This window comes from Taudactylus pleione, unplaced genomic scaffold, assembly GCF_031769625.1.
Source record: "Taudactylus pleione unplaced genomic scaffold, aTauple2 ptg000336l, whole genome shotgun sequence".
Classification (NCBI taxonomy): Eukaryota; Metazoa; Chordata; class Amphibia; order Anura; family Myobatrachidae; genus Taudactylus; species Taudactylus pleione.
Window position 1 is genome coordinate 4,996,293 of NW_028284737.1, and position 23,447 is coordinate 5,019,739.

The 23,447-nt window shown below is 43.9% G+C and overlaps 1 protein-coding gene and 1 non-coding gene across 2 annotated transcripts in view; one reads left to right on the forward strand and one right to left on the reverse strand.

Annotated features, from left to right (window-relative positions):
- The window catches only part of JMY (junction mediating and regulatory protein, p53 cofactor), an 87,261-nt gene that overhangs the window by 16,910 nt on the left and 46,904 nt on the right, over positions 1-23,447 (forward strand). The window contains exon 2 of the mRNA XM_088443883.1: positions 8,020-8,193. Coding sequence (XP_088300009.1) covers positions 8,020-8,193 — 174 coding nt within the window. The remainder of the gene's footprint in view (positions 1-8,019; positions 8,194-23,447) is intronic.
- Positions 184-347, reverse strand: LOC148508882 (U1 spliceosomal RNA). The gene has a single exon (XR_015869533.1). It is a non-coding gene; the product is annotated as a U1 spliceosomal RNA (small nuclear RNA).

A 23,447-nucleotide genomic window follows, 5' to 3' on the forward strand; every position in this document is an offset into this window, starting at 1 on the left:
GTTTGTATATGCAAAGCACACTTGAATGGCACAACAGCAAAGATGCAGGCAAAAAGCACACAGGAGAAGAGTTCAGGATGACAGAGTGAAGCACTGAGAAAGAGGTTAAAAAGAAGAGAGTGTTGAAAAAAATGGAGTAAATACTACCACAGTAAAAAAAAGCTGACTTTTACCAGAAGTTATTAGGGGAAAGCACGAACGTAGTCCCCCACTACCACAAATTATGCAGTCGAGTTTCCCACATTTGGAGAAATCGCAGGGGTCAACACACCCAGAGTGCAATGGATGAGCCTCGCCCTGAGAGAACCATTTTTGTGATCATGGTATCTCCTCTGCCAGGTAAGTATGAGGTGGACTTGTGCTCAGGAGGGCTGCTGCCTGGGCACACCCCTGTCAAGTGAAGGAGATTTACTTGGTGCTAGAAGCACCAGAGCAGAGAGCAACACCCCAGGCAGGAAAGAGGAACTTCACATGTTTCAACAGCTGCAGGGTGTCAGAACAATATATATATATTTTTTTTGTGTGTGTACAGAAAATTGCATAGGTGACATATACCCTGATGGGCAGGTTGATAAGCAGACACTTGTCTGAAAACGCATAAGACCAGCCGTAAGAATACATAGTTTTTTTTTCCAAAATGTTTTTATTTGAGTTTTCATTGCATTAGATCTAATAATATGATGAGTTGCAATAGAAACATTATAGACATCATATAACAAGTCAATGATTGAGAATATATCCCCATTTGAGAAAAAACTATACCAATCATGTAACATATAATAATTATTAATTACTCTAAATTATTGAAGAGAAAAAAAAAATGGGGACGCGATCCGACGCCCCACATACTGTATCTGGTGGTCTCCACACATCAGATCGACCCACTGCCTTGCCGCCAGATATTCCTCCCCCCCCCCCCGCTTAGTCTAGCATGAAATCATACGTTGATACTCCAGATCCCTTGTGCAGACAGAAAGATCTGGAGGAGCGACGGACAACCTCACGGGAGCTCGCATTGGCCAACATCCTGCCCATGCACGGAACGATATAGCTGCGATATCGTTCCAATCCGTCATGTCAGCTGCTATATGGCTCCTTGTGTGGTCGGCCTTAACAGAGATAAATATTTTTGTTATCTGCTTCTATAGCTGCAAGATACTGTACAGTACCAGATTCCCTGCAGGAGTATCACATGCTCAGGAAGTTTTGGTATTTGTGCAACGTCTCCTGTGAGCACAGAAACTTGCTCTGTCATCAGCCTGAACACAACATGTTCTTTAATCCACAAATCACACTAATCTGTCTGTTTCACAGATTTACTATCAGCACTTGGCAGAGCTTGCTTTGTCTTCTGATGGGTAAAGGTTTGTCAGGTAATGGAATGGGGGCTATGGTGCAGGCCTAAGCCACAGCCTGAACAAAGCACATTTTGGGCGGAATTCAATTGTTTACGCAGTCCTGATCTCCAGTCTAAAGTGACAGGAGATTGCGGGCCGCTATTCAATTGCTGCCATTTTTCGCGCTAATCGCGCCCAAAGTGGTCGGGTTTAGCCACGTAAAGCAGCTACCCCCGACCAAAGTGCTGGATGCGACCGCGAAAAGTGATGTTTGTGCGCCCAAACAGGTCTCTTTTCGCACATTTCAGCTCACGCATCCCTGGGGCTGCGAGCTGAAATGGAGCATTGATAGCTGATCGCGCCCGACAGGAGCAACAATTGAATAGCTCCGTTGGGCACGATGGGGGCAGGAAACAATTGAATTATACCCTTTGTGCCCGAACAAATACAATAGTGTGTTACTTTACATGTAGAGCACATGTGCCATCATCTTGTGTAACATTTTAAAAGACAGCACTGTATTATACTGTGATTTACCATTTACCTATAAAACATTAACAAGTTATTCTAAACTCTCAAAATGACTATATTATGCAGGGCTGGACAAATGCCGCTCACCATGACAGCTATAATGTGTCCTTATAACTGATGCATATATTTCTCGCTTTTCAATGCATAAGCCCAGACCATTCCAATGCATGAGCCCAGACCATTAACACTAATAGGGGTATTCAATATGGGAGCGAAAACTCAGTTTTTGCGATGTTTTCGCACCTATGACGTCATTAACGCAGGTTTTGCTTTTACACTGTATTCAATTTCAAAGACTTTTCGCAGGTTCGAAAAGTCTTTGAAAAAAAACGGTGATAACTTTTCACCACTGAATAGGTGGCTAAAAAAAAGTGTAGAATTGGAGTTTAGGGGTGCAGGCTTAAAAAAAAATAGCCTGCACCCTTCAGAATGACCCCTTGAAACGATCTGTGTCAAAAAAAAAAAAAAAAAAAAATCGGGACACCCCAAAAAAAGCACTTTGAATTTGGGGGCCAAAAAAAAAAATGTTGGGGAACAAAGTTAAAAAAATAGCGAACTTGACTCTGGGGCATACTTGGGGACCCCCCCAGATGTTTTTTTCATTGCAGATCCTTGCGCAAGTGGGTTTTTCACGATTTTTTTCAAGTCTCTTTAGCAACTTTAAAATATGCTGACCCCCATTTTCAAGTACCCCAAATTTGCTGGGCATAGTTATTTTTCCCCAAAAAAAATTCTAAATGCTCTTCTGCACCACTTTCTTCAAAGTCACATTTATGCATTTGCCGCGGCTATTAGAAACCCCGACTTCCTTCAGGAGTTAAAAATGGGGGTACCCATAGTGATCCCCCATGTCTAGACATCATTAGGGGGGTCCCTAGAATATTTCCCGAAAATTCCCGTTTTTGTTATCCTGTAAAAAAAAATTGTAATAATTTAGAAAAAAAATGACATAAGGTCCCCCCCAAAAGCCAAACCAGCCCCAGGCTTGCCCAGCCAGTGGTGGTTTCTAAAAATACGGGGAACAAAATGTGTAGGGTTCCACCGTATTTTAGAAACCAACACCAGGCTGCAGGGACTAGTGCTGGTTTTAAATATAGGGGGCAAAAACGACGTGGGGTACCCCCTATATTTCAGACCAGCACGTGGGCACACTCAGTTGCCGGAGCCAATCAGCGGGTGCTCTACAGTGAGCGCTGCCGCTGATTGGCTGACGGGACAGCAATGCCCCGTGAAGTGCTGGTAGCTGCCATTCAGGAGCTATCTGTATGTGTGGCAGCACACATACAGATAGCTGTGTTGCGTGGATCGGCTAAATGAGTTTTTTTTTTTTTTTTTTAATCCCATGGATTACTGCGGAGACCAGCACTGGATGTAGGCGAGTATGAAATCTTCCTTACAGGGCCAAATTTGAAGGATCTCTACTGGAGAAGGGGACAGAAACTTCTGGTATAGGTAAGTATGTGTGAATGGGTAGGTGTATGTAATAAACTTATACTGGGCACGGTGTGTGTGTTTTGTCTTTTTTTAACTATTTATTTTACAGTGAAATTACAGGTGCCGCATGTCTGCTGGCACTTGTAGTTCCACAAGTGCAAAATGGCAGGCATGCTGGCACTTGTAGTTCCACTGTAAAGTACAATAGTGTTACATTAATTGGCCCCAATATTACCCCCATACCCACCAAGCAAGGGGTATGGGGGAGAGCCCCAGGCTTCAGCGTAAGCCTGTGGTGCTCGGGAGAGGGGGGGACCCTTTTTTGGGGGGTCCCCGACTCCCCCGAGATCACCGGCTTGCGCTGACCGACTTGGGCTGTATTGCTTTGGACCTGGAGCCCCGGTGATTGGGTCTCCGGGCTGTGGCATTACACCCCGGTCGGTTGGGTCTGGTGCTGGTCTTAAATATAGGGTTGTACCCCACGTCGTTTTTGCCCCCTATATTTAAAACCAGCACTAGTCCCTGCAGCCTGGTGTTGGTTTCTAAAATACGGTGGAACCCTACACATTTTGTTCCCCTTATTTTTAGAAACCACCACTGGCTGGCAAGCCTGGGGCTGGTTTGGCTTTTGGGGGGGGGGGGGGGGACCTTATGTAATTTTTTTTCTAAATTTTTACAAATTTTTTTTACAGGTTAACTAAAACGGGAATTTTTGGGAAATATTCTAGGGACCCCCCTAATGATGTCTAGACATGGGGGATCACTATGAGTACCCCCATTTTTAACTCCTGAAGGAAGTCGGGGTTTCGAATAGCCGCGGCAGGAAAAACACCTTGCAAAGCTGTTTAAAAACCCGACTTTCTTTTGCAGGCAAAAACGGGGTTACCCATAGTGATCCCCCATGTCTGAACATCTTTAAGGGGGTCCCAGGCATATTTCCCGAAAATTCTCGTTTTTTTCCTTAAATGGGGTCAAGGGTCATTTTTTAAAAAACAGGGATAATTTTTCTAAGCACTATAGCAAGTGAAAAAAAATGCAGAATAGGGGTTTGGGGGTGTAGGCTTATAAAAAATAGCCTGTAGTTTTGGGAATGTCCCCTTAAAAGGAAATGTTAAAAAAAAAATGTCCTAAAAAAAATCGGGACACCCTTAAAAAAAAATAAAAAAAAAATTTGGGTTTAAAAAAAAAAAAAAAATGAGGTAAAAAAAAAACCAAAGTAACAAAATTATTTCTGGTGGGGTCCCCAAGTATGGGGCGGGTGTTTTTTTCAATGCCCAAAGTAGCGGCAGGTGCATTTTTGCTGAATTTTTAAAAATGACCTTTACAGACTTAAAAATATGCTAGTACCCATTTTCATGTACCCCAAATTTGATGAGACCACTTAAAAAACCGAAAAAGAAAACCTAAGTGCTCCTCTGCATCACTTCTTCAATGTCGGGGGAAAAAAAACACCTGCACGGCTATTTAAAAACCCTGACTTTCTTCTGCAGGCAAAAACGGGGGTACCCATAGTGATCCCCGAGGTCTGGACATCTTTAGGAGGCTCCTACAATTAATTCCTGAAAATTCAAGTTTTTTTTTCGCCGATCCAAGTATCGCCGGGTCCCGTTTTCAACGATTTCATATTGAATACGGGGATAAGTGGGAGCGCGCGCGATACTTTTTCGCTGCCAAAACCTCCAATGTGCGGCGAAAACCTCACTGGCGAGGTTAACGTTTCATATTGAATACCCCTCTAAGTCTAAAAATAGATGATGTAAACCTAGCGATTAGCATTATTGACACAAAATAAACATTAGATATACAAATAATATGCCAAATTCAAACAGATGCTATTCACAAATGGTGTATAAAACAGGACATTTTTTTTAACCCCTTCCCTGAAGATAACAAGTGTGCCTCGTCATCTGCATATACCTTAAAACTCCGAATGACTAGTCCAACTCGTCATCTGCAGCTACCTTACCTTCTCCCCACCGGCACTAATTACTGGTGGGGTGTCCCGAGAGCCAGGTGGCCGGTCTTAGAGCTGTGACATCCGCACACATGCGGGCTATGTCACTTTTTAAAACTTCAGTATATTCATAGAGATGGTGGGAGAGTTTTCATGTGAACGTCTAAGTGGGTATCGCCGATTATCCCCAATATTTTCTTTCCCCCGTATCCTCCCTTCACTGGCTGCCTGTCAGATGGCGAATTGTTTTCAAGATTGGCTTACTAACTTACAAAGCCTACATGACCATTGCCCAAGGTACCTAAAGAAGCTTCTGATCCCTTACCGTCCCACTCGATTACTGCGATCCGTTGACGAAGGACTATTAACATAACAGTACCTAGAATCTCCCGGAATTAGTCTGGGGGTCGAGCTTTCAATTTTGGGGATCCAACCTTATGGAACTCAATTCCCCGCACAGTTCGAGAGGCCTCCACTCTAGAATCCTTCAAAAATAGACTCAAGACTTACCACTTCACCCAAGCATCTCACTAATGTCCCTTGTTTAAGCTTATTTTCTATTTTGTACTGTAAAGGCAAATGTAAAGCACTTTGGGCGGAATTCAATTGTATTCGCGGCCCGCATCTCCCGTCTAAAGTGACAGGAGATCGCGGGCCGCTATACATTTGTCCAAGATTTTCGTGCTGATCGCGCCCATAGAGGTCGGGTTTAGCCGCGTAAAGCAGCTAAACCCCGACAAAGTGATGGGCGCGATCGCAAAAAGTGATGTTTGGGCGCCCAAACATGTCACTTTTCGCACATTTCAGCTCTCATCCCCCAGGGGCTGCGAGCTGAAATGTAGCGCTGGCAGCTGATCGTGCCCGACAGGAGCAAGAATTGAATAGCTCCGTCGGGCGCGATAGCAGCTATAAAGAATTGAATTCCGCCCTTTGAGTCCTTTAGGAGAAAAGTGCTATATAAATAAAAATTATTATTATTATCCTATTATTTCAGTCGAAATAATAGGATAGTTCTCCCGAAAACACACAGGATCAGATATGAGCTTATGTGTTTTCGCCATTTAGGTGGTGAAAAATATCCACAATAAGTGCTAATTGGATTGCCCCGTCGCGATCAAATAGCAGCGATACTTTAGCGCTGCTAAATGGATACCCCCTAATTGTATTTTCTTTTATTTGTGTGGGTACTGAATTTAAAAAGTCATAATATTGATGTTAAGTGGCGGGCGCTCATGGATAATGGCCTTAGCACAAGGGTGAGAAAACCCTCAGCAGCGAAGGTGTAAAGTGTATATTGTTCCGAAAAGCCCTTAGATTTCCCATTGCCTTATTTAGCAGGCCTGTATACTGTATATTACAAAACTTCTTTGTCGTGAATTTTTCAATAATTTGTCCAGGTCTGCCTAACTCAAAGTGCCTATTAAGACTTTATTTCCTGCACTTTCATATATAATCAGGTTTGAAATAAGGGGGGTGCTATATTATAGTAAACCATAGCTGTTTGGAGCATTTTAATATTAAGAGTTGTGCAGAGTATTTCGGCTCAGCCAATTCCTTATTCAGAAAGTAAGGATTGAGAGAAGACTATCATTAAAATTTTAATTTTTACGCCGTTGACAAAGGATAAGCGTTCCAAAATGCTGGGGGTAGATCACAATGGTGACAAAGGCCAAGTGGTTACTATGCATAAAGGTCTCCTTTTTTTTTTTTTTTTTTTTTCCTTTCTGTAAGTGGATGCTATCAAAACTTGTAAATGTTGTTTTCCCGACTGTCGCTTACCCTATCAGTTGACTTGCTGGTCAGCTGAGGTTTGGCATGGGATACTCCAGGCGTACATATTGATAAGGATCAGCAGGGACTTAACTTTTCTCAATCATACATTTCAATACCCTTGTGTTTAACAGTGTGATATGGGAGGGCAGGGTAACCTTAAGATGGGTACACACTGATAGATACATTGCCTGTTCTAATCGCCCCCTAACAGTAATGACGCGTATCCACACCGTGATGTTATTGAGTGATTATGACATTGTAATCGTGCAATCGCGCAGTAATCATGCGCATATTGGGCACTATTATGTCGGAAACGACCAGCGATGCGCACTTCCGCTGGTCGTTTCCGGCATCAATTATCTACTGAACATGCCGGTCAATCTACCGCTAACGACAGATTGTCCATGTTCAGAGATGACTGATGTGCCTACACTAAACGATCAATCGCTCAGTGTAGGCACTGCAAGGGAACAGCAACGCCGTCGCCTAGTGGATGTGCAGCTTAACTTGTTTTAATAGCCTAAAAAACGACACTTTTAAGCTGTGACATGAATTCCCGTAGTAGACATGCTTTGGGCACAATAATATATGGTACATTCCCACACCTTTAGTTGTTAACATTTTAGTATCATTTATAAGGGCAATATGCTGTTAAAAAATAGTTTTCTAAACTATTCCCATAGTGTTTTTTAGATGACTTTTAGAAAACTACAATTAATGTCATTACATACTTGATTATAAACCTTATATTTTTTAATTAAATTGTAAATCCCAGTGAATAATGTGAATAAACTGTGGTGTTTGCATCAATCATGCAGGATATGTATTTTATTTTGCAGGTGGTCAAAATATTAGAAACCTTTCTATATGACAGTCTGCAGTTAGGCTTCATACTCTTTATTTTTTTATGTTCTTACTGTAGCACACTGAACAGTATGAAAGTATGTATGGCTTTTTCTTATATATTAAACAAGTCTTATTTTATTGCAGTTGCTGGAAAAACACAAAGCCACTGAAAGCATGGCTGACTTACTGGAGCTGTATCAGATGGAGGACGAAGCTTACAGTACTGTTGTAGAAGCCACTACTGAACTCTACCAATACTTGTTACAACCATTTCGAGATATGAGAGAGCTTGCTATGTTAAGGAGACAACAGATTAAGGTATTATTTATTTGTATGTACAAAATCCCAAAAATGTAAACTCTTTTTTTTTTTTTTTTTTTTGTAAGGTTTTGCAGGCATTTAACACGGGGTATTTTATCAAATTAGGGGCCTGTGTGCAATTGTTGCTGTGACCCCAGGTTTGCTTGCCGCTGGCGGAGCTGCAGTTGGGGGGTCTTCTGAAATATGTCACCTGCGCAGTAAATGCAGAGACTCTTTTGCAGTGTGCGATGCAGGGTCTTGGTTCACAGAAAATGCTTGCATGCACCGCAAGTCCTGCACCCATTATAGATATGCCACTGATTTAACATCAGATTAAGTGTTCCTGTGCTTACTCCTTGCTGTGTAGAGGCTTTTGTGTTCAAAACGACTGTTTTTATTATTCGATCTAGTGACAATGATGATTGTTTTTATTGCTACACTTTCCTAATGGGCGCTTGATTGAGCAATTACATTTTTGCTCTGTTCAGGTGCGAGTAGCCGCTGGTGGACACACTCATGCCTGCACTCTCCTGAGGTGGCGAGCAGAAATGTGAGTCCGTGGGTTGGGCACGCTAACCATGACTGGATGGGTTTAGCCATTTTAAAATGCTAAACCCGGTCTAATTGGGAGTAACGAGTGCAATAATTAATGGGCGCCCAAAACTATTGAATTGCTTCAGTGGACGCCCATTAATTATCGTGGTGCTAAAAACAATTGAATCAACTCCTTTGTGGTGATCAAAGATTGTGTTACCGCTTATACAGGCCTTTCACATGCTTTGCATATCACTCATTCAGATCAGTTGCACGTGCATTAAGCCGGGTACACACTGACAGATACATTGGCCGATCAATTAATCGGCCAATGTATCTGCTGCATGCTGGCCAATGTGTACCTGCGATATGTTGCTGAACGTAGTCGTTCACTGACCTATCGTATTGGTTGTGCTGCACAGCCGATGTACAGATATGTCTGCAGACATATCTGTCCATCGCTAGGTGTGTATGGGCGGTTGGCAGACCGCCCATGAACACACAGCGGCAGCTGCGAGGAGGGGGCCCCTGCCGCCGGGACCCCAGGGCACAAGCAGATGATGGCCGTTCAGTGTGTATGAATGGCTATGATCTGCAGATATATCTGTCAGGTGTGTCCCCACCTTTAGACTAATCATCTAGCAGCGAAAAAACAAAATTCACTGTAAAGCGTGTTATAGAAGCCTGCGGCACATCTCGTGCTAGAAGCATCGGAACCGCTGTTTTGCAGTAAGTGCTTGCGGCAGCCCTTCCCCTTGTTGCCTCCTGAGGCGATTAACTTATTTATGCCAACTAGTGGTGTTGTGGATTGGAGCAGTGCGGTCATTAGTGTGCATTATCATTGTGTACCAGCATACTACTATGTTTCCAGTCTCAAAAAGTTACTACTGAACACCAGCTATTTGTTTTGTGACGGGAAAGGACCTGCTGTCGCCCGCGTGTGAAACAGTTTTGTTTGTCACTCATGTGACGTCTCTTAACTGCTGTTGCCAATAAAATGTAATATTGACAATTCACTTCCTACTTTAATAACTTATCCTGTGTCAAAGATGCAATTGGCACCTTTTCAGAAAACTGTTACCAGCCAGGTGGCAATAAGAAGTAGCCGGGTGGGGGAGAGTAATCTGGCTTGCAGATGTTGGGCGGTCATAGATATAATTGTGTCCAGTAATGCACACGGATATACAGTGCACGTATTCACACTGCGTCTATCATCTCTACAATGTTCATGCCGTCCAATTTGTGCCCTGCATCCTAAAGATGGGATCGCTGTTATTGTGCCTGCCACAGTAGCAAAAGTGCAGCGCGACTCCAATTTTGGCTGTCAGACCCCTGGAAGAGGATAGTGCCGATTGACATGTAAATAAAAGCCAGGTGGAGCACTTGTGAAATTGATCCTGGGGAGAACACTGAGAAAATCTTTTCATGCCAGACCCTATTTACTCTACCCATCTACCCCTACAGTCCTCAAAACACCCTCAAATAATTATCCACTAAAACTCCAGATGAAGTCTCTGCACACATCTCATCATAGCACCCTACAATATGCTCCCTCAACAACCAAACTCCTCCAATCTCTCGGTCTCTCTACGGGCCACATCAATGTTCTTTTCTCAACCTAAAGCTGAACATGTCCACAAGAGAGCTTGCCATTATTCCATTTCCCAGAGTCACCACCTCCCCTCAGATGTCTCTTACTATTAATAACGCCACAATTTTCTCATCATCCCTAGTTCTGTGCCCTGTGGTCACCATTGATTCTGCCTTCTTCTCTACTCTTTACTTACATTCTCTCTCCCTTGTCTTTCACCTCCACTTTAGAAATATTGCTAAAAATATATCCGTTTTGTTACCTAAGATGTAAAAACCTTCTTACCCATACTCTCATCCTCTCCTGTCTCAACTATTAAAACCTCCTATAATGGCATTCCTTCACCCATCTATCCCAGCTGAAGTAGTCTCTCATACCCTCTTAGATCTATCTATGACCTGTGCCACGCCTCTGGTAACATCTCACTCCCACCTTAAAGTCTTTTCCTGTACCACTCCTCACTAATGCAATAGCCTACCATGTCCGATCAGACTTACCCGCAGTCATCAAATCTTTGACTGTTTTTTTTTTTTTTTTAAACCTTACTTTAGGTTCCCACCTACAGTATACTACTCACACTGGTAAACCTTCTCATCTAATCCCACCTCCCCCTTAGCCACATTCCTTCCTCTTTACACTATATTATAAATCCTCCCATGAACAGGACCCTATTTCCTCACTCTTGTGCTTTACAACTCATAGGGGGGAATTAAACTATTTGTTGCGACCGCAGCACCCGTCTAAAGTGACCAGGAGCTATGCAGTTGTTTTGGGGTTCCCGTTATCAAATAATGCACAAGTAGTGCTTTCTGGCACCTTAACTGGAATTTTGCACGATGGAAACCGCTTTACACAGAAAATATTCAATTCTTTGCCAGACCAGCCCTGCTCTTGTAGAGCAAACAATTGAATAGCTCCCGTCACTTTAGACGAAAGCTACGCGCACGAGAAAACAATTGACCCCCATAGACCATAACAATTTACCAGATTAGTCATTTTTGGTTTAGAGCAGGGATTCTCAACCTTAATCCTCAATTTGGATTTCTTTAACCATGCACAGGTGAGTATTACCCCTTTCACATATGCAGCAATAACCCAGGTTATTGCACGTGAACGCGCAGCAACCCGGGTTACTGTGCAATTTGAAAGGGCCAAGTTGAAATAACCCGGGTCGACCCGACATTTCAACCCAGGTAACGAGCAGGGCTGAACACGTGTTCAATCCAGGCTCGCGGTGCAGTGTGAACGGGTAACCCGGGTCAGTGCGACCCGGTCCTGTTCACAGGATAGTAAGTGCCGGCGCTTGGAGATAATCTGACAGGATTGAGGATTGTGGGTGAGAGACCCTGGGTTTAGAAGGTTTACTGCAAGTTGAGTAAAACACATTTTACAATTTGCAACATGGATGCAGGATGCTTTTAATTACGTAATTAGTTTTAATAATGGAGTCTGTGGACCTGAATCTGTAATTGCCGTTATAAAATGATTGTTTTGTAATTGCTTTTGTGTATGCTTCGAAGTATATTCTTTTAGAACTATGTTTATATGCATTTGTTATAATGCTGCATGTTGAGTTTTGAGCCAATTTACCATTATGTTGAGTTAATAAGTTAATGCCATTTTAGCCTTTGGGTAGAAAGGCATTTTATGCAACACAAAAACTTCTAGATTGTTTTTGTGTTGTGAACTATAAATGGAATCTCATTTACTGTATCAATTCTGAGAATCTCTGATTAGGTTGAGATGTTTTCACATCTTCTAAAGACACCCATACACGGGGCGATTTGTATCCGATCCGATGGTACATACGATTTTCCTTGAAAATTCTACCTTTGACGTTCTGTACAATTTGTGTTTAGAAAGAGGTACAATTGTACAAATGACCATACGATCCGATGTATTAAGATGTCACATCGTACTCGATCAGTCAAAATCTTTCTGCAAAACCATTTGATCTACGATGCCAATACACGACTGCATCGGAATCGCAATCGTTTAGAAAACGCCATTTTTTGCACGATTGGTCGTTGCGATCAGTCTAAAATGACCATATCGTGTGAAAAATCGCCCCGTCTGTGGGGCCTTAAGACAAGGATTCTCAACCTTGTGTATGAATACACCAGGAGTTAATCGCTGGGATGTTCAGAAATACTCAAAATATTTTCTGTAATGGCTGGACAGGGTGGGGAGACATCCAAGTGATAATTAGGCACCCAGCCAAAACAGTGACCCTGTTATATTAGGCAGGAAAATACAGAGGAATGACCACTGGGGTTTCCTGCATAAAAGAGGCTGTCTGGATTTAATGAATTTTTGATCATTCTGACACCGCACCTCTAATCGTGCATGAACGGGACCTCTCCAACACCCACATCCTGCAGCACACACAGGAGCAGGTACCACCATACTTAACCTCTCATCTGTACTCTCATTGGGCAATATTACTGTTGGAACTCCTGCACCCTTATATTGGGACAACCATTAGTATACAGTGCCCTGACAGCAGGTCCCTTTTTGCCTTTTCTTACTTGCAGGTATAGGAGGACTCTTGCTCACCTCCTGTTCACTGTACACAGCAGGCAACCGCATCTTACTCCCACTACTTTACAGGTTCCTCTACTTTTCAATCTGTACACTCACAAAAGAATTATAAATAAGGGCAGATTCAGTTATGCACAGAAGGCATTGGGGCAGGTCCCAGTGGCTTCTGCAAATTAACTGCAGAAGGCAGATTATGCTTGCAGCCTATGGAGTTGCGAGCAGAATCTTCCTACCATAATAGGCAAGTAATTTAATCTACCACATAGTGTATGTATATTACTTTGATTAAGTTTTGGCCAACGGGGGATATTACATTACATATTGATTGCTGATGAGAATGCAGAAATAAGAATATAAGCTCATAAAATCCTGGTTAGGGCGCCCAAACCACGGACTTATCGCACAGGAGGCCGCTAGCAGAAATGCAGGCGGTGAAAACAATTAAATCGCCCCCATTATGATTATTAGTACTGTTGTGTTGTGCTTATAGTTCTTACGCATTTATTCGCGCGTTACTACAGAACCTATATTTCGTCTGACCACTCCCCCCTCTTCCCTATAATCTCTTCTTTTTCTGTTAAGTGATTGTGACCACTCCACCCCCACCACTAGAACTATACTGTTATTTAATAATGTGTACTTTACGTTTTTGTATCGTATTTGCATTTCTGTCTTATTACATATCCAATAAAGGTTACATTCAATATATTGTACCCCACCAAATGAGTGCTCTTCGCTTCTCCTCTGGTAACTTACTCTCGGGGAGCACCTTTATCATAATTGCCTTCAAGACATTTAATCTTTGCTACCGGTGTTTGGAACCCTTCCCTTTCCTACCTACTCCTCTTCCTTTAACAAATACGTATACAAAGCTGTTTGTAGCTAAAAAATTTTTCATTTATCTCCCCCTCCCTCCCCACAAAAAATAAACTATTCTAGGAACTTCTACAGTTTATCACATAAGATTAACTACTGTTTATTATACTTTGTAGAAGTTACAGACAGTGTTGGGATTTGTCTAGATACAGTTAGATGGAGCATGCGTTTTTTACTTTTAGCAAAAAATAGTAATGGGCACCATAAGGCGGTAGTTTCCTTCTAAAACCTTTTTTTTTACAGATTCCTGGGACGTTGTATCTGATTTCCTATTGTATTGTCTGAGCAACAGTTATAGCCTAAATTACATAACTGGTTTATATGCTGTGGTTTTCCAGACAGAAAATCAGTGTAGTGAAGCCTTTGTAATGAAGGCAAAGCTTGGTTCTCTGCCACACGGAAACCAGTTACGCTACGAGACACTTCACAATTATTTTCTGGCTGGAAACATGCAGTGTTCTTCCATTGTAATACGGGCCATACATCAGCGCCCCAATCCGCAATCGACAATCAAAGCCACTGATCATCAATTCGCTGTGGAATCGGGGATATTCTGCATGCTAAAATTCCCATATTTGTTGATTCCGATAATTTTTTGGTCGCATAAATATTTATGGGCCCCATAACTGTAATGGGGCAGTTCAATTAGCAGCAATACTCGCAAAGTGCCAGCCTTCCCACCGTTCCTTCGACACCAACCAACAGTTCAAATGCAGTTCACACATGATGCATATAATTATAGCGCGGCAGGGGCTGTAAAGTCATCACTAATGCTCGGTATACACTCTACAATTATCGGGCCGATCCGCTGATATCCTTGGATTGCCACAATAATTGTAGTGTGTGTGTGCGGTCGACTGAGGATTAAATATCGATCAGTCGGGCATGCCGGATCGTCCAGCATGCCCGCCCAATGCGATATCTGCAAGTTAAAATGTCGGCCACATCGGGCAGTGTATGCCCAGCCTTCCTATGGAAGGAACGGGGAGATGTCTCCTCCCCCAGGGGCGGAGCGCAGATATCGGGGCCAATACACTGTGAGACATCTCAGTGTATGCACGCGATATCTGCGGGCTGACAGGCTGCCAGATAAAATGTCTGTCGGTCTGATGGGCATTTTATCTGGCTATGTATGCCCAGCATAAGATACCTTTTCATGTATCCATTTTATCATACACTACACATGCAACGTACAATGTTAAGGTGGGTACACAAGGTACGATGTGTACCAACCGATGTGACGTATGATCAGAGGGCTGACATGCAGAAAGATCAGGCGAAGTGACGGATAACACCACGGGAGCACGCAATGCACAATATTGTGCATAATACACCGAACGTTATAGCTGTTTTATCGTTTCAGTGCGTCAGATCGTCGGCTATATCGTTCCATGTGTACTCTCTGGTTACTTTATTACGGTCCTGCTAAAATGGGGACATCTTGATGAAGTAGGCAGTTTGCCTTTGAATTACATCTCAAGCTGGGTACACACTAGACAATTTGTCATTTTTCGCAACGACAAATCGTCCAGTGTGTATACACTATTGCGCGCTCCCGCACTTGTTCGTCGCATCTTCAGATCAGACTGCAGTGCAGGCCAATCTGATGGGCGACACCACGGTTCTGGATGCGGCACGGGAACGACATATCGGGTGGTCGTACACGAGATCCTGCACTGTGATATATCGTCCAGTCGCATCTGCCGTCGCTGGGTACACACATTTTCTAGTGTGTGCCCAGCATAGCTGTTAGCCAAAACATTTATTTTTTATTAAAATTGAAAACTATTTTAAATGAACATATATTTTTGCCAGTTTATAAAATGTTGCACAACACTTTGTAAACATTCCAAACATAGGACTAATTTTAATGACCATTATATCTAATGGATTTGTCTCTTGAAAGGAAAGAGCATTCTTAGGGCAGAATCCAATTCCTTACATTGACACGGTGTGATGTTCCAGAGTGGTATATTGCCCCCTGGCAGCATCGGAAACTTGTGATGCCGGACCTAACATTAGTGCCCGATATGTGCTAAGCCCGCTGCACTTCCCACATAATTGAATTTATGGCTGATGTTTTTTTATCCTGCTACTGGATTGTTTTATAGCTTTGCCTTGTAATCATAGCAAATGGTGATAGACTTATGTTTGACTGGGACTGCTATAGACAACAGTTAAACAGCTTATTTGAAGAACCACCATTATTACCTTATAAGACCTTCTCCAATATCCTCTGCCCCTCCCCACACACACATCCATGTGCATTACTTACCATCCATACATTTTTAAAAGATCCAAAGGTGGAGCTAATTATTTCACTTGTAAATCTGTGAGGAGATCTGGAAAACATGCGGTGTTAGTGCTTCCTGAGGAATAAATTTGGGTAAACACCAACGTAAATTATTCCTGCTATAGTGATTGTCAGATGTATATTTATGGAACTATACCTTTGCAAATTTCACATTGGGTGCTTAATATCAGCATGTATAACTTTCTAATTGTTTTTTTGCAATCCGTTCTTAGTTGGGACGGTTGATAAATATTAGGGGGCAATTCAATTCCCAGTGCAGCGATGTAGTTTCTGGAATTTAAGTTGGGAGATGCAGGTAACCGTGATTAATGTTCGGGGCTTGAATGCTATAATGTGGTGCGCTGCGTTCCCATGCACGATCGTTATGTATTGTGAGAATTATATAGATCTAGTGCTGCCGCTGGTACTTATGGTCCTTTCCTGGCCATCTAGTTAAATATGCATTTAATTAGAGTGAGTATTTGAGTTGGGCGAAAATAAGACCTTTGAATGTTAGTGATGAGGTGTATTTTTCTTCTAAAAGGGAATTGATTTGTCAATTAAACATACAGTATTGGGTGTCAGAATAAAATAATAGTACACTTATTGTTTTATTCTGACAACCAATACCGTATCTTTAGTTGACAAATTCCCTTGTCTTATTTGTGCCCAACTCAGATACTCATCCCAATTGAATGCCCAAGGCTTAGTCGAGCTAAACTTAAATGCCGCGCGCAATGCTGCCCTGAGGCACTAGTTGTCGGATTTGTGCTTGCACCTCACTAGGGTGTGAGCAGAAATCCTCTAGCCGCGGGTTTACAGCGCTGGCAGTTGAGTTGGCCCCTTAGAATATTATCCCGCTGACGTCATTCAATTTAGATAAAACGATTTATGTTGCATATAGACTGTCTTTTTATGTCCCATTCTAAGACCAAATTCAAAACAGGCAGAAGTTGTTTTCAATATCATCTCAATTTGAGATGTTTATTTTTTTTACTTTAATTGCATGCAATTAAAGTGTTCTGTCTATAACTTTCTTGGCTATAATTCTTATTTGTTTAGAAAGAACATTTTCTTGAGTATGGTTAAGTTGAATTTCAAGTGGGTTTCTCTGATTAAATATCCTCTAGGTTAACTGAACAACATATTTCTGATTTATTGAACTTGCTGTGGTAACAGTAATTGGGAGTAGTGTATTCTGCTGATAGGACAGGTCCTCAACCCCTTACTATTCTGTGGATTGTTTCCGCACTGTCTAGAGGACATCTGAGTGGGGAGGGGGTTTGCAGTATCTATTTTCCTTTAATGCGGTGGGGGTTGTAGTATCTGTTTTCCTATAAAAGATGATCCATAATGATGAGAAGAGGGACAGTACTGACTCTCATTCACTTGCAGTGAGTCACAATAAACAAATCAGCCAACGCCCAGCAGATGTAAGTAGGTGTGGGCCCATTCCAAAATACGGGTTCCTACTGTAAATAAAATTACAAACCAATAGAAATGTTATGTTTATTAATAAAACCCAGTTTAGTGAGAAAGTTGTAGATCTATGAAGTAGTTTGTGGTCTGTTCACAAGCAGAATATTTGTTGTTAGAATCCAGAATTGATTTTCTCTTTCATCCACTAGGGAACACTGGAATGTAGTACACTGGGCTATAGAGGTGTGTGTGTATAGCTGGAGCTGGCACTTTAAATAAGTGTGAAGCTCCTCCCCCTCTATTCTCCACCAGCCACCAGTTTAGAAAAATGTGCCAAGTTGGAGCTGGTTCACTCTGGCCATAGCTCCAGTATTTTGCCTTATTTTTTTATTTTCGTTCATTTAAATATTTAACGTAGGCTCTCTGCCTAGATTAGGGACCCTTCGCCACCTATGTAAAGGTTGTGGGCCGGGTCCCTGGCCTCCCGACTCACGTCAGGCGGGAATGCACAGGGCTTCACTTAAAAGCCTCTGACAGCTCCCCTCCGCCGACGCATGAGTGACTGTGCTGCTCTCCTCTCTGCTGTCCATGTAGCAAACATGCTTCAAGCATGGATGTGATGAGCCTAAACAGGCCAATACTGTAAGCTGGACAGTTTGTGTTTACACAGGGAGTGCACAGGGCTCCTCCTAAGAACTGCTGACCGCTCCCATCCGACACAATAACAAGTGAGGCATGCGCGCGCCCCCGTCTCACGTCCACCTCCCGACACCAGCTAGTATTCATAGCTGCTTCATGGAAGCAGTGGTAGCTAGCATGTGCCCGTGATACCGCTTCAGAGAACTGCAGCGGAGCTTAAATATAAGAAACAATTTTATATTATTATATATATATATATATATATATATATATATATATATATATATTTTATGAGAGAGAGTGTCATGTCGCCGGGATGGATGGGGACGGAGCTTAATAAGCGCGGGGCTCTCATTGCACGACTAGGGTAGGCTGTAACACATTCTCCCTGTATCTCTCCTCCCAGGCAGGAGCCATTTTACAGAGACTGCAAGGCTACAGTGATTCTTTGGGCCCCTTCTGATATCCCTTCTACCCAGGATCCTTTCAAAGGCTGTGAGTACACTGGGTTGCTCTAACTGGCTGGTGCTTGTAAGGAATCCATTAATTAGGGAAGGGAGTGGTGTGATTCTCCCCCTCTGTCTTCCATTAACCTTCTGGTCTCAGACTATATATTTTATTCTTTTGTGTGAATGGGTTTTGTGTCTCTACATGACAGGCAAAGCAACCACCAAAGTTTTGCTGTTGTTTGCGCTGAATGCCATAACAAACTTACACTGCTAAATCCTACTGGAACAACAATATATGATGTGTGTACAGTAGTAGATTCCCCTGTTACTCCTCCGTGGCCATAGTTGGCAGAGTCTCGTAAGTTACAGCCCGCCAGTTGATAACTGGTCTGGACTCCGGTAATTCAAGAGTACAGCTGCAAGTTCTAGCGGAACACATATGTGAATCTGCTGTTTACCTGGGCAAAGCCTATTAGGTTATCAGCCAGATCAGTGCACGTATATCCACTTTGGCTATTGCAGCTCGTAGAGCTTTCTGGCTGCCCTCTTGGCAGGTGGATGCTGTATCCAAGCGGGTGGCTTAAGGTCTGCAGTTCACTGGTGATATGCTTTTTGGTCCACATCTGGACAAGTGGATATCCCAAGCCACAGGGGGTAAGTTTACTTTCCTCCCTTCACCTGCTCCGATGCCTTGAGGGACTTACCCTGGTTCCACTTTTCATTCCTTTTCGTGTCCCGCAGCCCTTTTGTGGTAGTGCCAGAGGTGCTTCCACGCAGGCTGGAGGTGGCAGAGGTGGGGGTCGTCCACAGACTGTAGTAGTCTCACTTGGGATCTCCTATGCTGGGAGCTTGATTGGAGCCAGACATCTTTTGATCCGTGGATCCGCACATTACCCTCCATAGGGTACAGGATAGCCTCCACCTCGTTTCTTCAATACAGGTCTGCCGGTGTCAGCAGACAAGGCCACTGTTCTGCAAGAGGCGATTTAATCTCCCCTGGAATCGGCAGTATGGTCTCTGTTCTGGTTCACCAAGCAGGACGGGTCTGTCAGGCCCATCTTAAATCTCCTGGCTTTAAATCAGTATTAAGTGTTTATCGCTTCCAATTGCAGTCAATTCTTTCAGTCATCACAGGCTTGAGACCAGCGGAGTTCTAATTTCTATGGATATAAAGGCTGTGTATCTACATGTCCCAATATGGGAAGCCGCATCTGGTTTCCCTGCAATTTGCACCATCACTATCAGTTTTGGGCACTGCCATTAGGTTTTTCCTCGGCACCCCCCCCCGTGCCTTCACCAAGGTCCTGTCTCTGATGATTGCACATCTTCGTACATCAGGTGTGGCCATTATTCCATACTTAGACGACCTGTTGATCAAGGCCCCATTGGACCTTCTTTTCTTGGACCATGCAATGCAGTATACAATACTCTGTCCAGGCATGGTTGGATGATCAATTTAAAAAAAAAAAAAAAAATAGAGGATCCAACCTAATTCCGTCTCTCAGACTCCATTTTCTGGGGCTGATCCTGGATACGAAGTTATAGAGGGTGTTTCTACCGAAACACAAGGCTCAGGATTATCGGCTAATAGTTCAGCTAGTTCTCAGACCAAAGAAGGTGTCTCTTACTTATTTGTCTTCGTATCTTAGAAAACATGGTAGCTTTCTCTGCGACGCTACAATTCGGATGATTCCACTCCCGTGTCTTTCCGCTGGACCTCCTAACGGGTCAGGTTCTCGCCTACATTGGATGAGTCAGTTGGCCCAGATAACTAGGGTGTCTCTCCTCTGGTGGATGCAACCCAACAACCTCTTGGCGGGTCAAAAATTCGGAGTGTGGGACTGTATAATTGTGACGACAGACTCCAGTCTCCGAGGAAGGGGAGCGGTAGTCCTACACTGTCAGTTTAAGGACCATGGGTCTGCACAGGAATGGTGGTGATCCATAAATGTGTTCGAACTCAGAGTAATTTACATCTCTGCTTGAAGCTGCACACTTACGAAGGTCTCAGCCAGTGAGGGTACAGTCAGAATTCTCCAGTGGGCCAAGAGTCAGTCCAGTAATCCTGTTGGTGGTGTTCATCCCAGCAGCGGACAACTGGGAAGCAGATTATCTCAGTCGCCGGGAACTCCACCCAGGGGAATCGATGCTTCACCCAGATGTATTCCAGGCCTTGGTCCCTTGTTGGGATTGACCTCAGGTGGACCTCATAGCATATCGATTAACCCAATGAGCTACCAAGCTACGTGTCCAGAACTCAAGATCCGGTTGCAGAGGCAGTGGACGTGCTAACAGTTCCATGGACCTACATCGTCTACCTGTTCCCTCCAATTCCACTACTTCCTAGTCTACTAAGACTGATAATACACGAGTTGGACTCTGTCATACTCGTGGCCCCGGACTGGCCTCGGAAAAATTGGGTCTTGGACCTTCAGACTGTCTTAGCAGACGACCCGTTCCCCCTACCACTTAGTCCGGACCTTCTGCACAGGGTCCTTTTTGGTACACCCATACCTAGCGCAGCTGGGATTATGGGGTGGCTGCTGAGGCCGCTAAGGCATCCCAGAATCTGTTATCTCCACTGTTTCGCGCCAGGAGACCGGTTATGGCTGCGCATTCCACCGCATTTGGTGGTCTTATGTAGCATGGTGTGAAGTCGGGGCCTTCCGTCTACAATTTTTATTTTATTTTAATGTTTCTTTTCTTCAAACGGGGCTCTCTGCTGGTATCTGTTTAGGGTTCTTAGCAGTGCAGACCTCTCACTTTTTGTTCCACCTACAGCTCCCTGGGACAGCAGTTACAGGATCATTTGAGGCTGACAGTATCATGTCTGTACAGTCACGGCTGGATCATAAACTGGCAAAAGTTGTCACCCTGTCCGGTACAACAGATGTGTCATTTGGGAGCGAGATTGGACTCCGTGGTGCAGAGAATATATCTGCCGGAGGAGAAGATCACGAATACGCAGGTTGCTTTGCAACAGGCAAATATCCGTTCTAGTAGCCATGCAGGTCCTGGGGTCGACGGTGGCCACCTTCAGGATGGTGGAATATGCTCAATTCCACTCCAGACCACTGCAGCAATTCATTCTGTCTCGCTGGAACAAGGATAATCGCACGATCAGGTCCCAGCTGCTGCATCTCTCTCCAGAGGTACGGTTGTCTCTGACCTGGTGGTTGCAGACAAAGCATCTCAGGCAGGGTCGCCCCTTTTGGGTGTCGGATTGGACATTAGTCAAAACCGACGCCAGTCTTCAAGGTTGGGGGGCGATGACGGGGTCACACACTTTCCAAGGAAAGTGGTCAGTGACGGAAAGCCGGCTACCGATAAATATCCTGGAACTAAGAGCTATATTCAAAGCTTTAGTGCAGGCTCAGGAAATCTTAAAGGGCAGGTCGGTGCAGATACAGTCGGACAATCGCACCGTGGTCGCCTACCTAAATCATCAAGGGGGCACGAGGAGTCGGGCCGCCTTGGCAGAGGTATCAAGAATCCTGGTATGGGCAGAGACTCATCTGCCCACGGTATCTGCCGTGTTCATTCCAGGAATCCTGAATTGGGAGGCCGATTTTCTAAGTCGGCAACAGATAAATGCAGGGGAATGGGCCCTACATCCACAGGTTTTTCGGAACCTTGTGGACAGGTGGGGTCTACCAGAAATAGATCTGATGGCATCAAGAAGGAACAACAAGGTTCCCAGGTACGGATCCTGGACAAGAGATCCGAGAGCCGAGTTTGTAAACGCCACTGACAGTAAAGTGGCGTTACAAGCTGGTATATCTGTTTCCCCCGATTGCTCTTCTGCCCAGAGTGGTCAGAAAGATCAAACAAGAGGGCAGCACAGTCATATTAATAGCTCCAACGTGGCCGAGACGGCATTGGTTCACAGATCTACGGTCTCTCCCCATAGACACTCCATGGCCATTGAGACCGGATCTGTTGCTACAGGGTCCCTGCTGGTACCCGGTTCTTCATCGGCTATCTTTGACGGCATGGCTCTTGAGGCCTCCGTCTTGAGGGAAAAGGGGTTTTCCGAGTCTGTTATACGGACGATGCTGAAGGCACGGAAACTATCCTCAGCCCGTATATATTATAGGGTTTGGCATACTTTCAGTGGTGTGAACTGAAAGGGTATGATCCACATAAATTCCTGATATCCAGAGTGCTGGATTTTCTTCAAAGCGGTCTGGAAAAAGGGCTACGCCTGGCCTCTTTAACGGTACAGGTGTCAGCTCTTTCAGTCTGGTTCCAACATAAAATTGCTCTGAGACCGGATATAAAGACCTTTTTTCAGGGGGTGTTGAGGATTCAGCCTCCCTTCGTTTCCCCGGTTGTTCCGTGGGACTTGACTCTAGTTCTGAAGGTTTTACAGGCTCCTCCGTTCGAGCCTTTGAATTCAATAGACATCAAGTGGCTAACAGCAAAGACGGTATTCCTCCTTGCTATGGCATCTGCACGTAGAGTGTCGGATTTAGCTGCGCTTTCCTTCCGGGAGCCATTCTTGATATTGCATCAAGATAGAGCAGTGCTACGTACTAGGGAGGGTTACCTTCCGAAAGTGGTGTCTAAATTTCATATTAATGAAGAAATAGTAGTTCCAGCATTTCAGGGCACAAGTCTCTCACAAGGTGAGGTTTCCCTGGATGTGGTCCGTGCGTTGAGAATTTGTTAAACGCACGAGTAAATGGAGGAAGTCCAATTCACACTTTGTGCTTTATGGTTGTCATAAGCGTGGCTGGACAGCCAATAAACAGACACTGGCCAGGTGGATTCGCATGGCAATTTCATTGGCTTATACACAGGCTGCTATGCGTGTCCTGGCCCGCCGGGATGCTTCTGCTGAGCAATTATGTAAAGCAGCCACATGGTCTTCCATCCATACCTTTGTCAAATTTTATGCCTTTGACACTTTTGCCTCTCAGGATGCCTC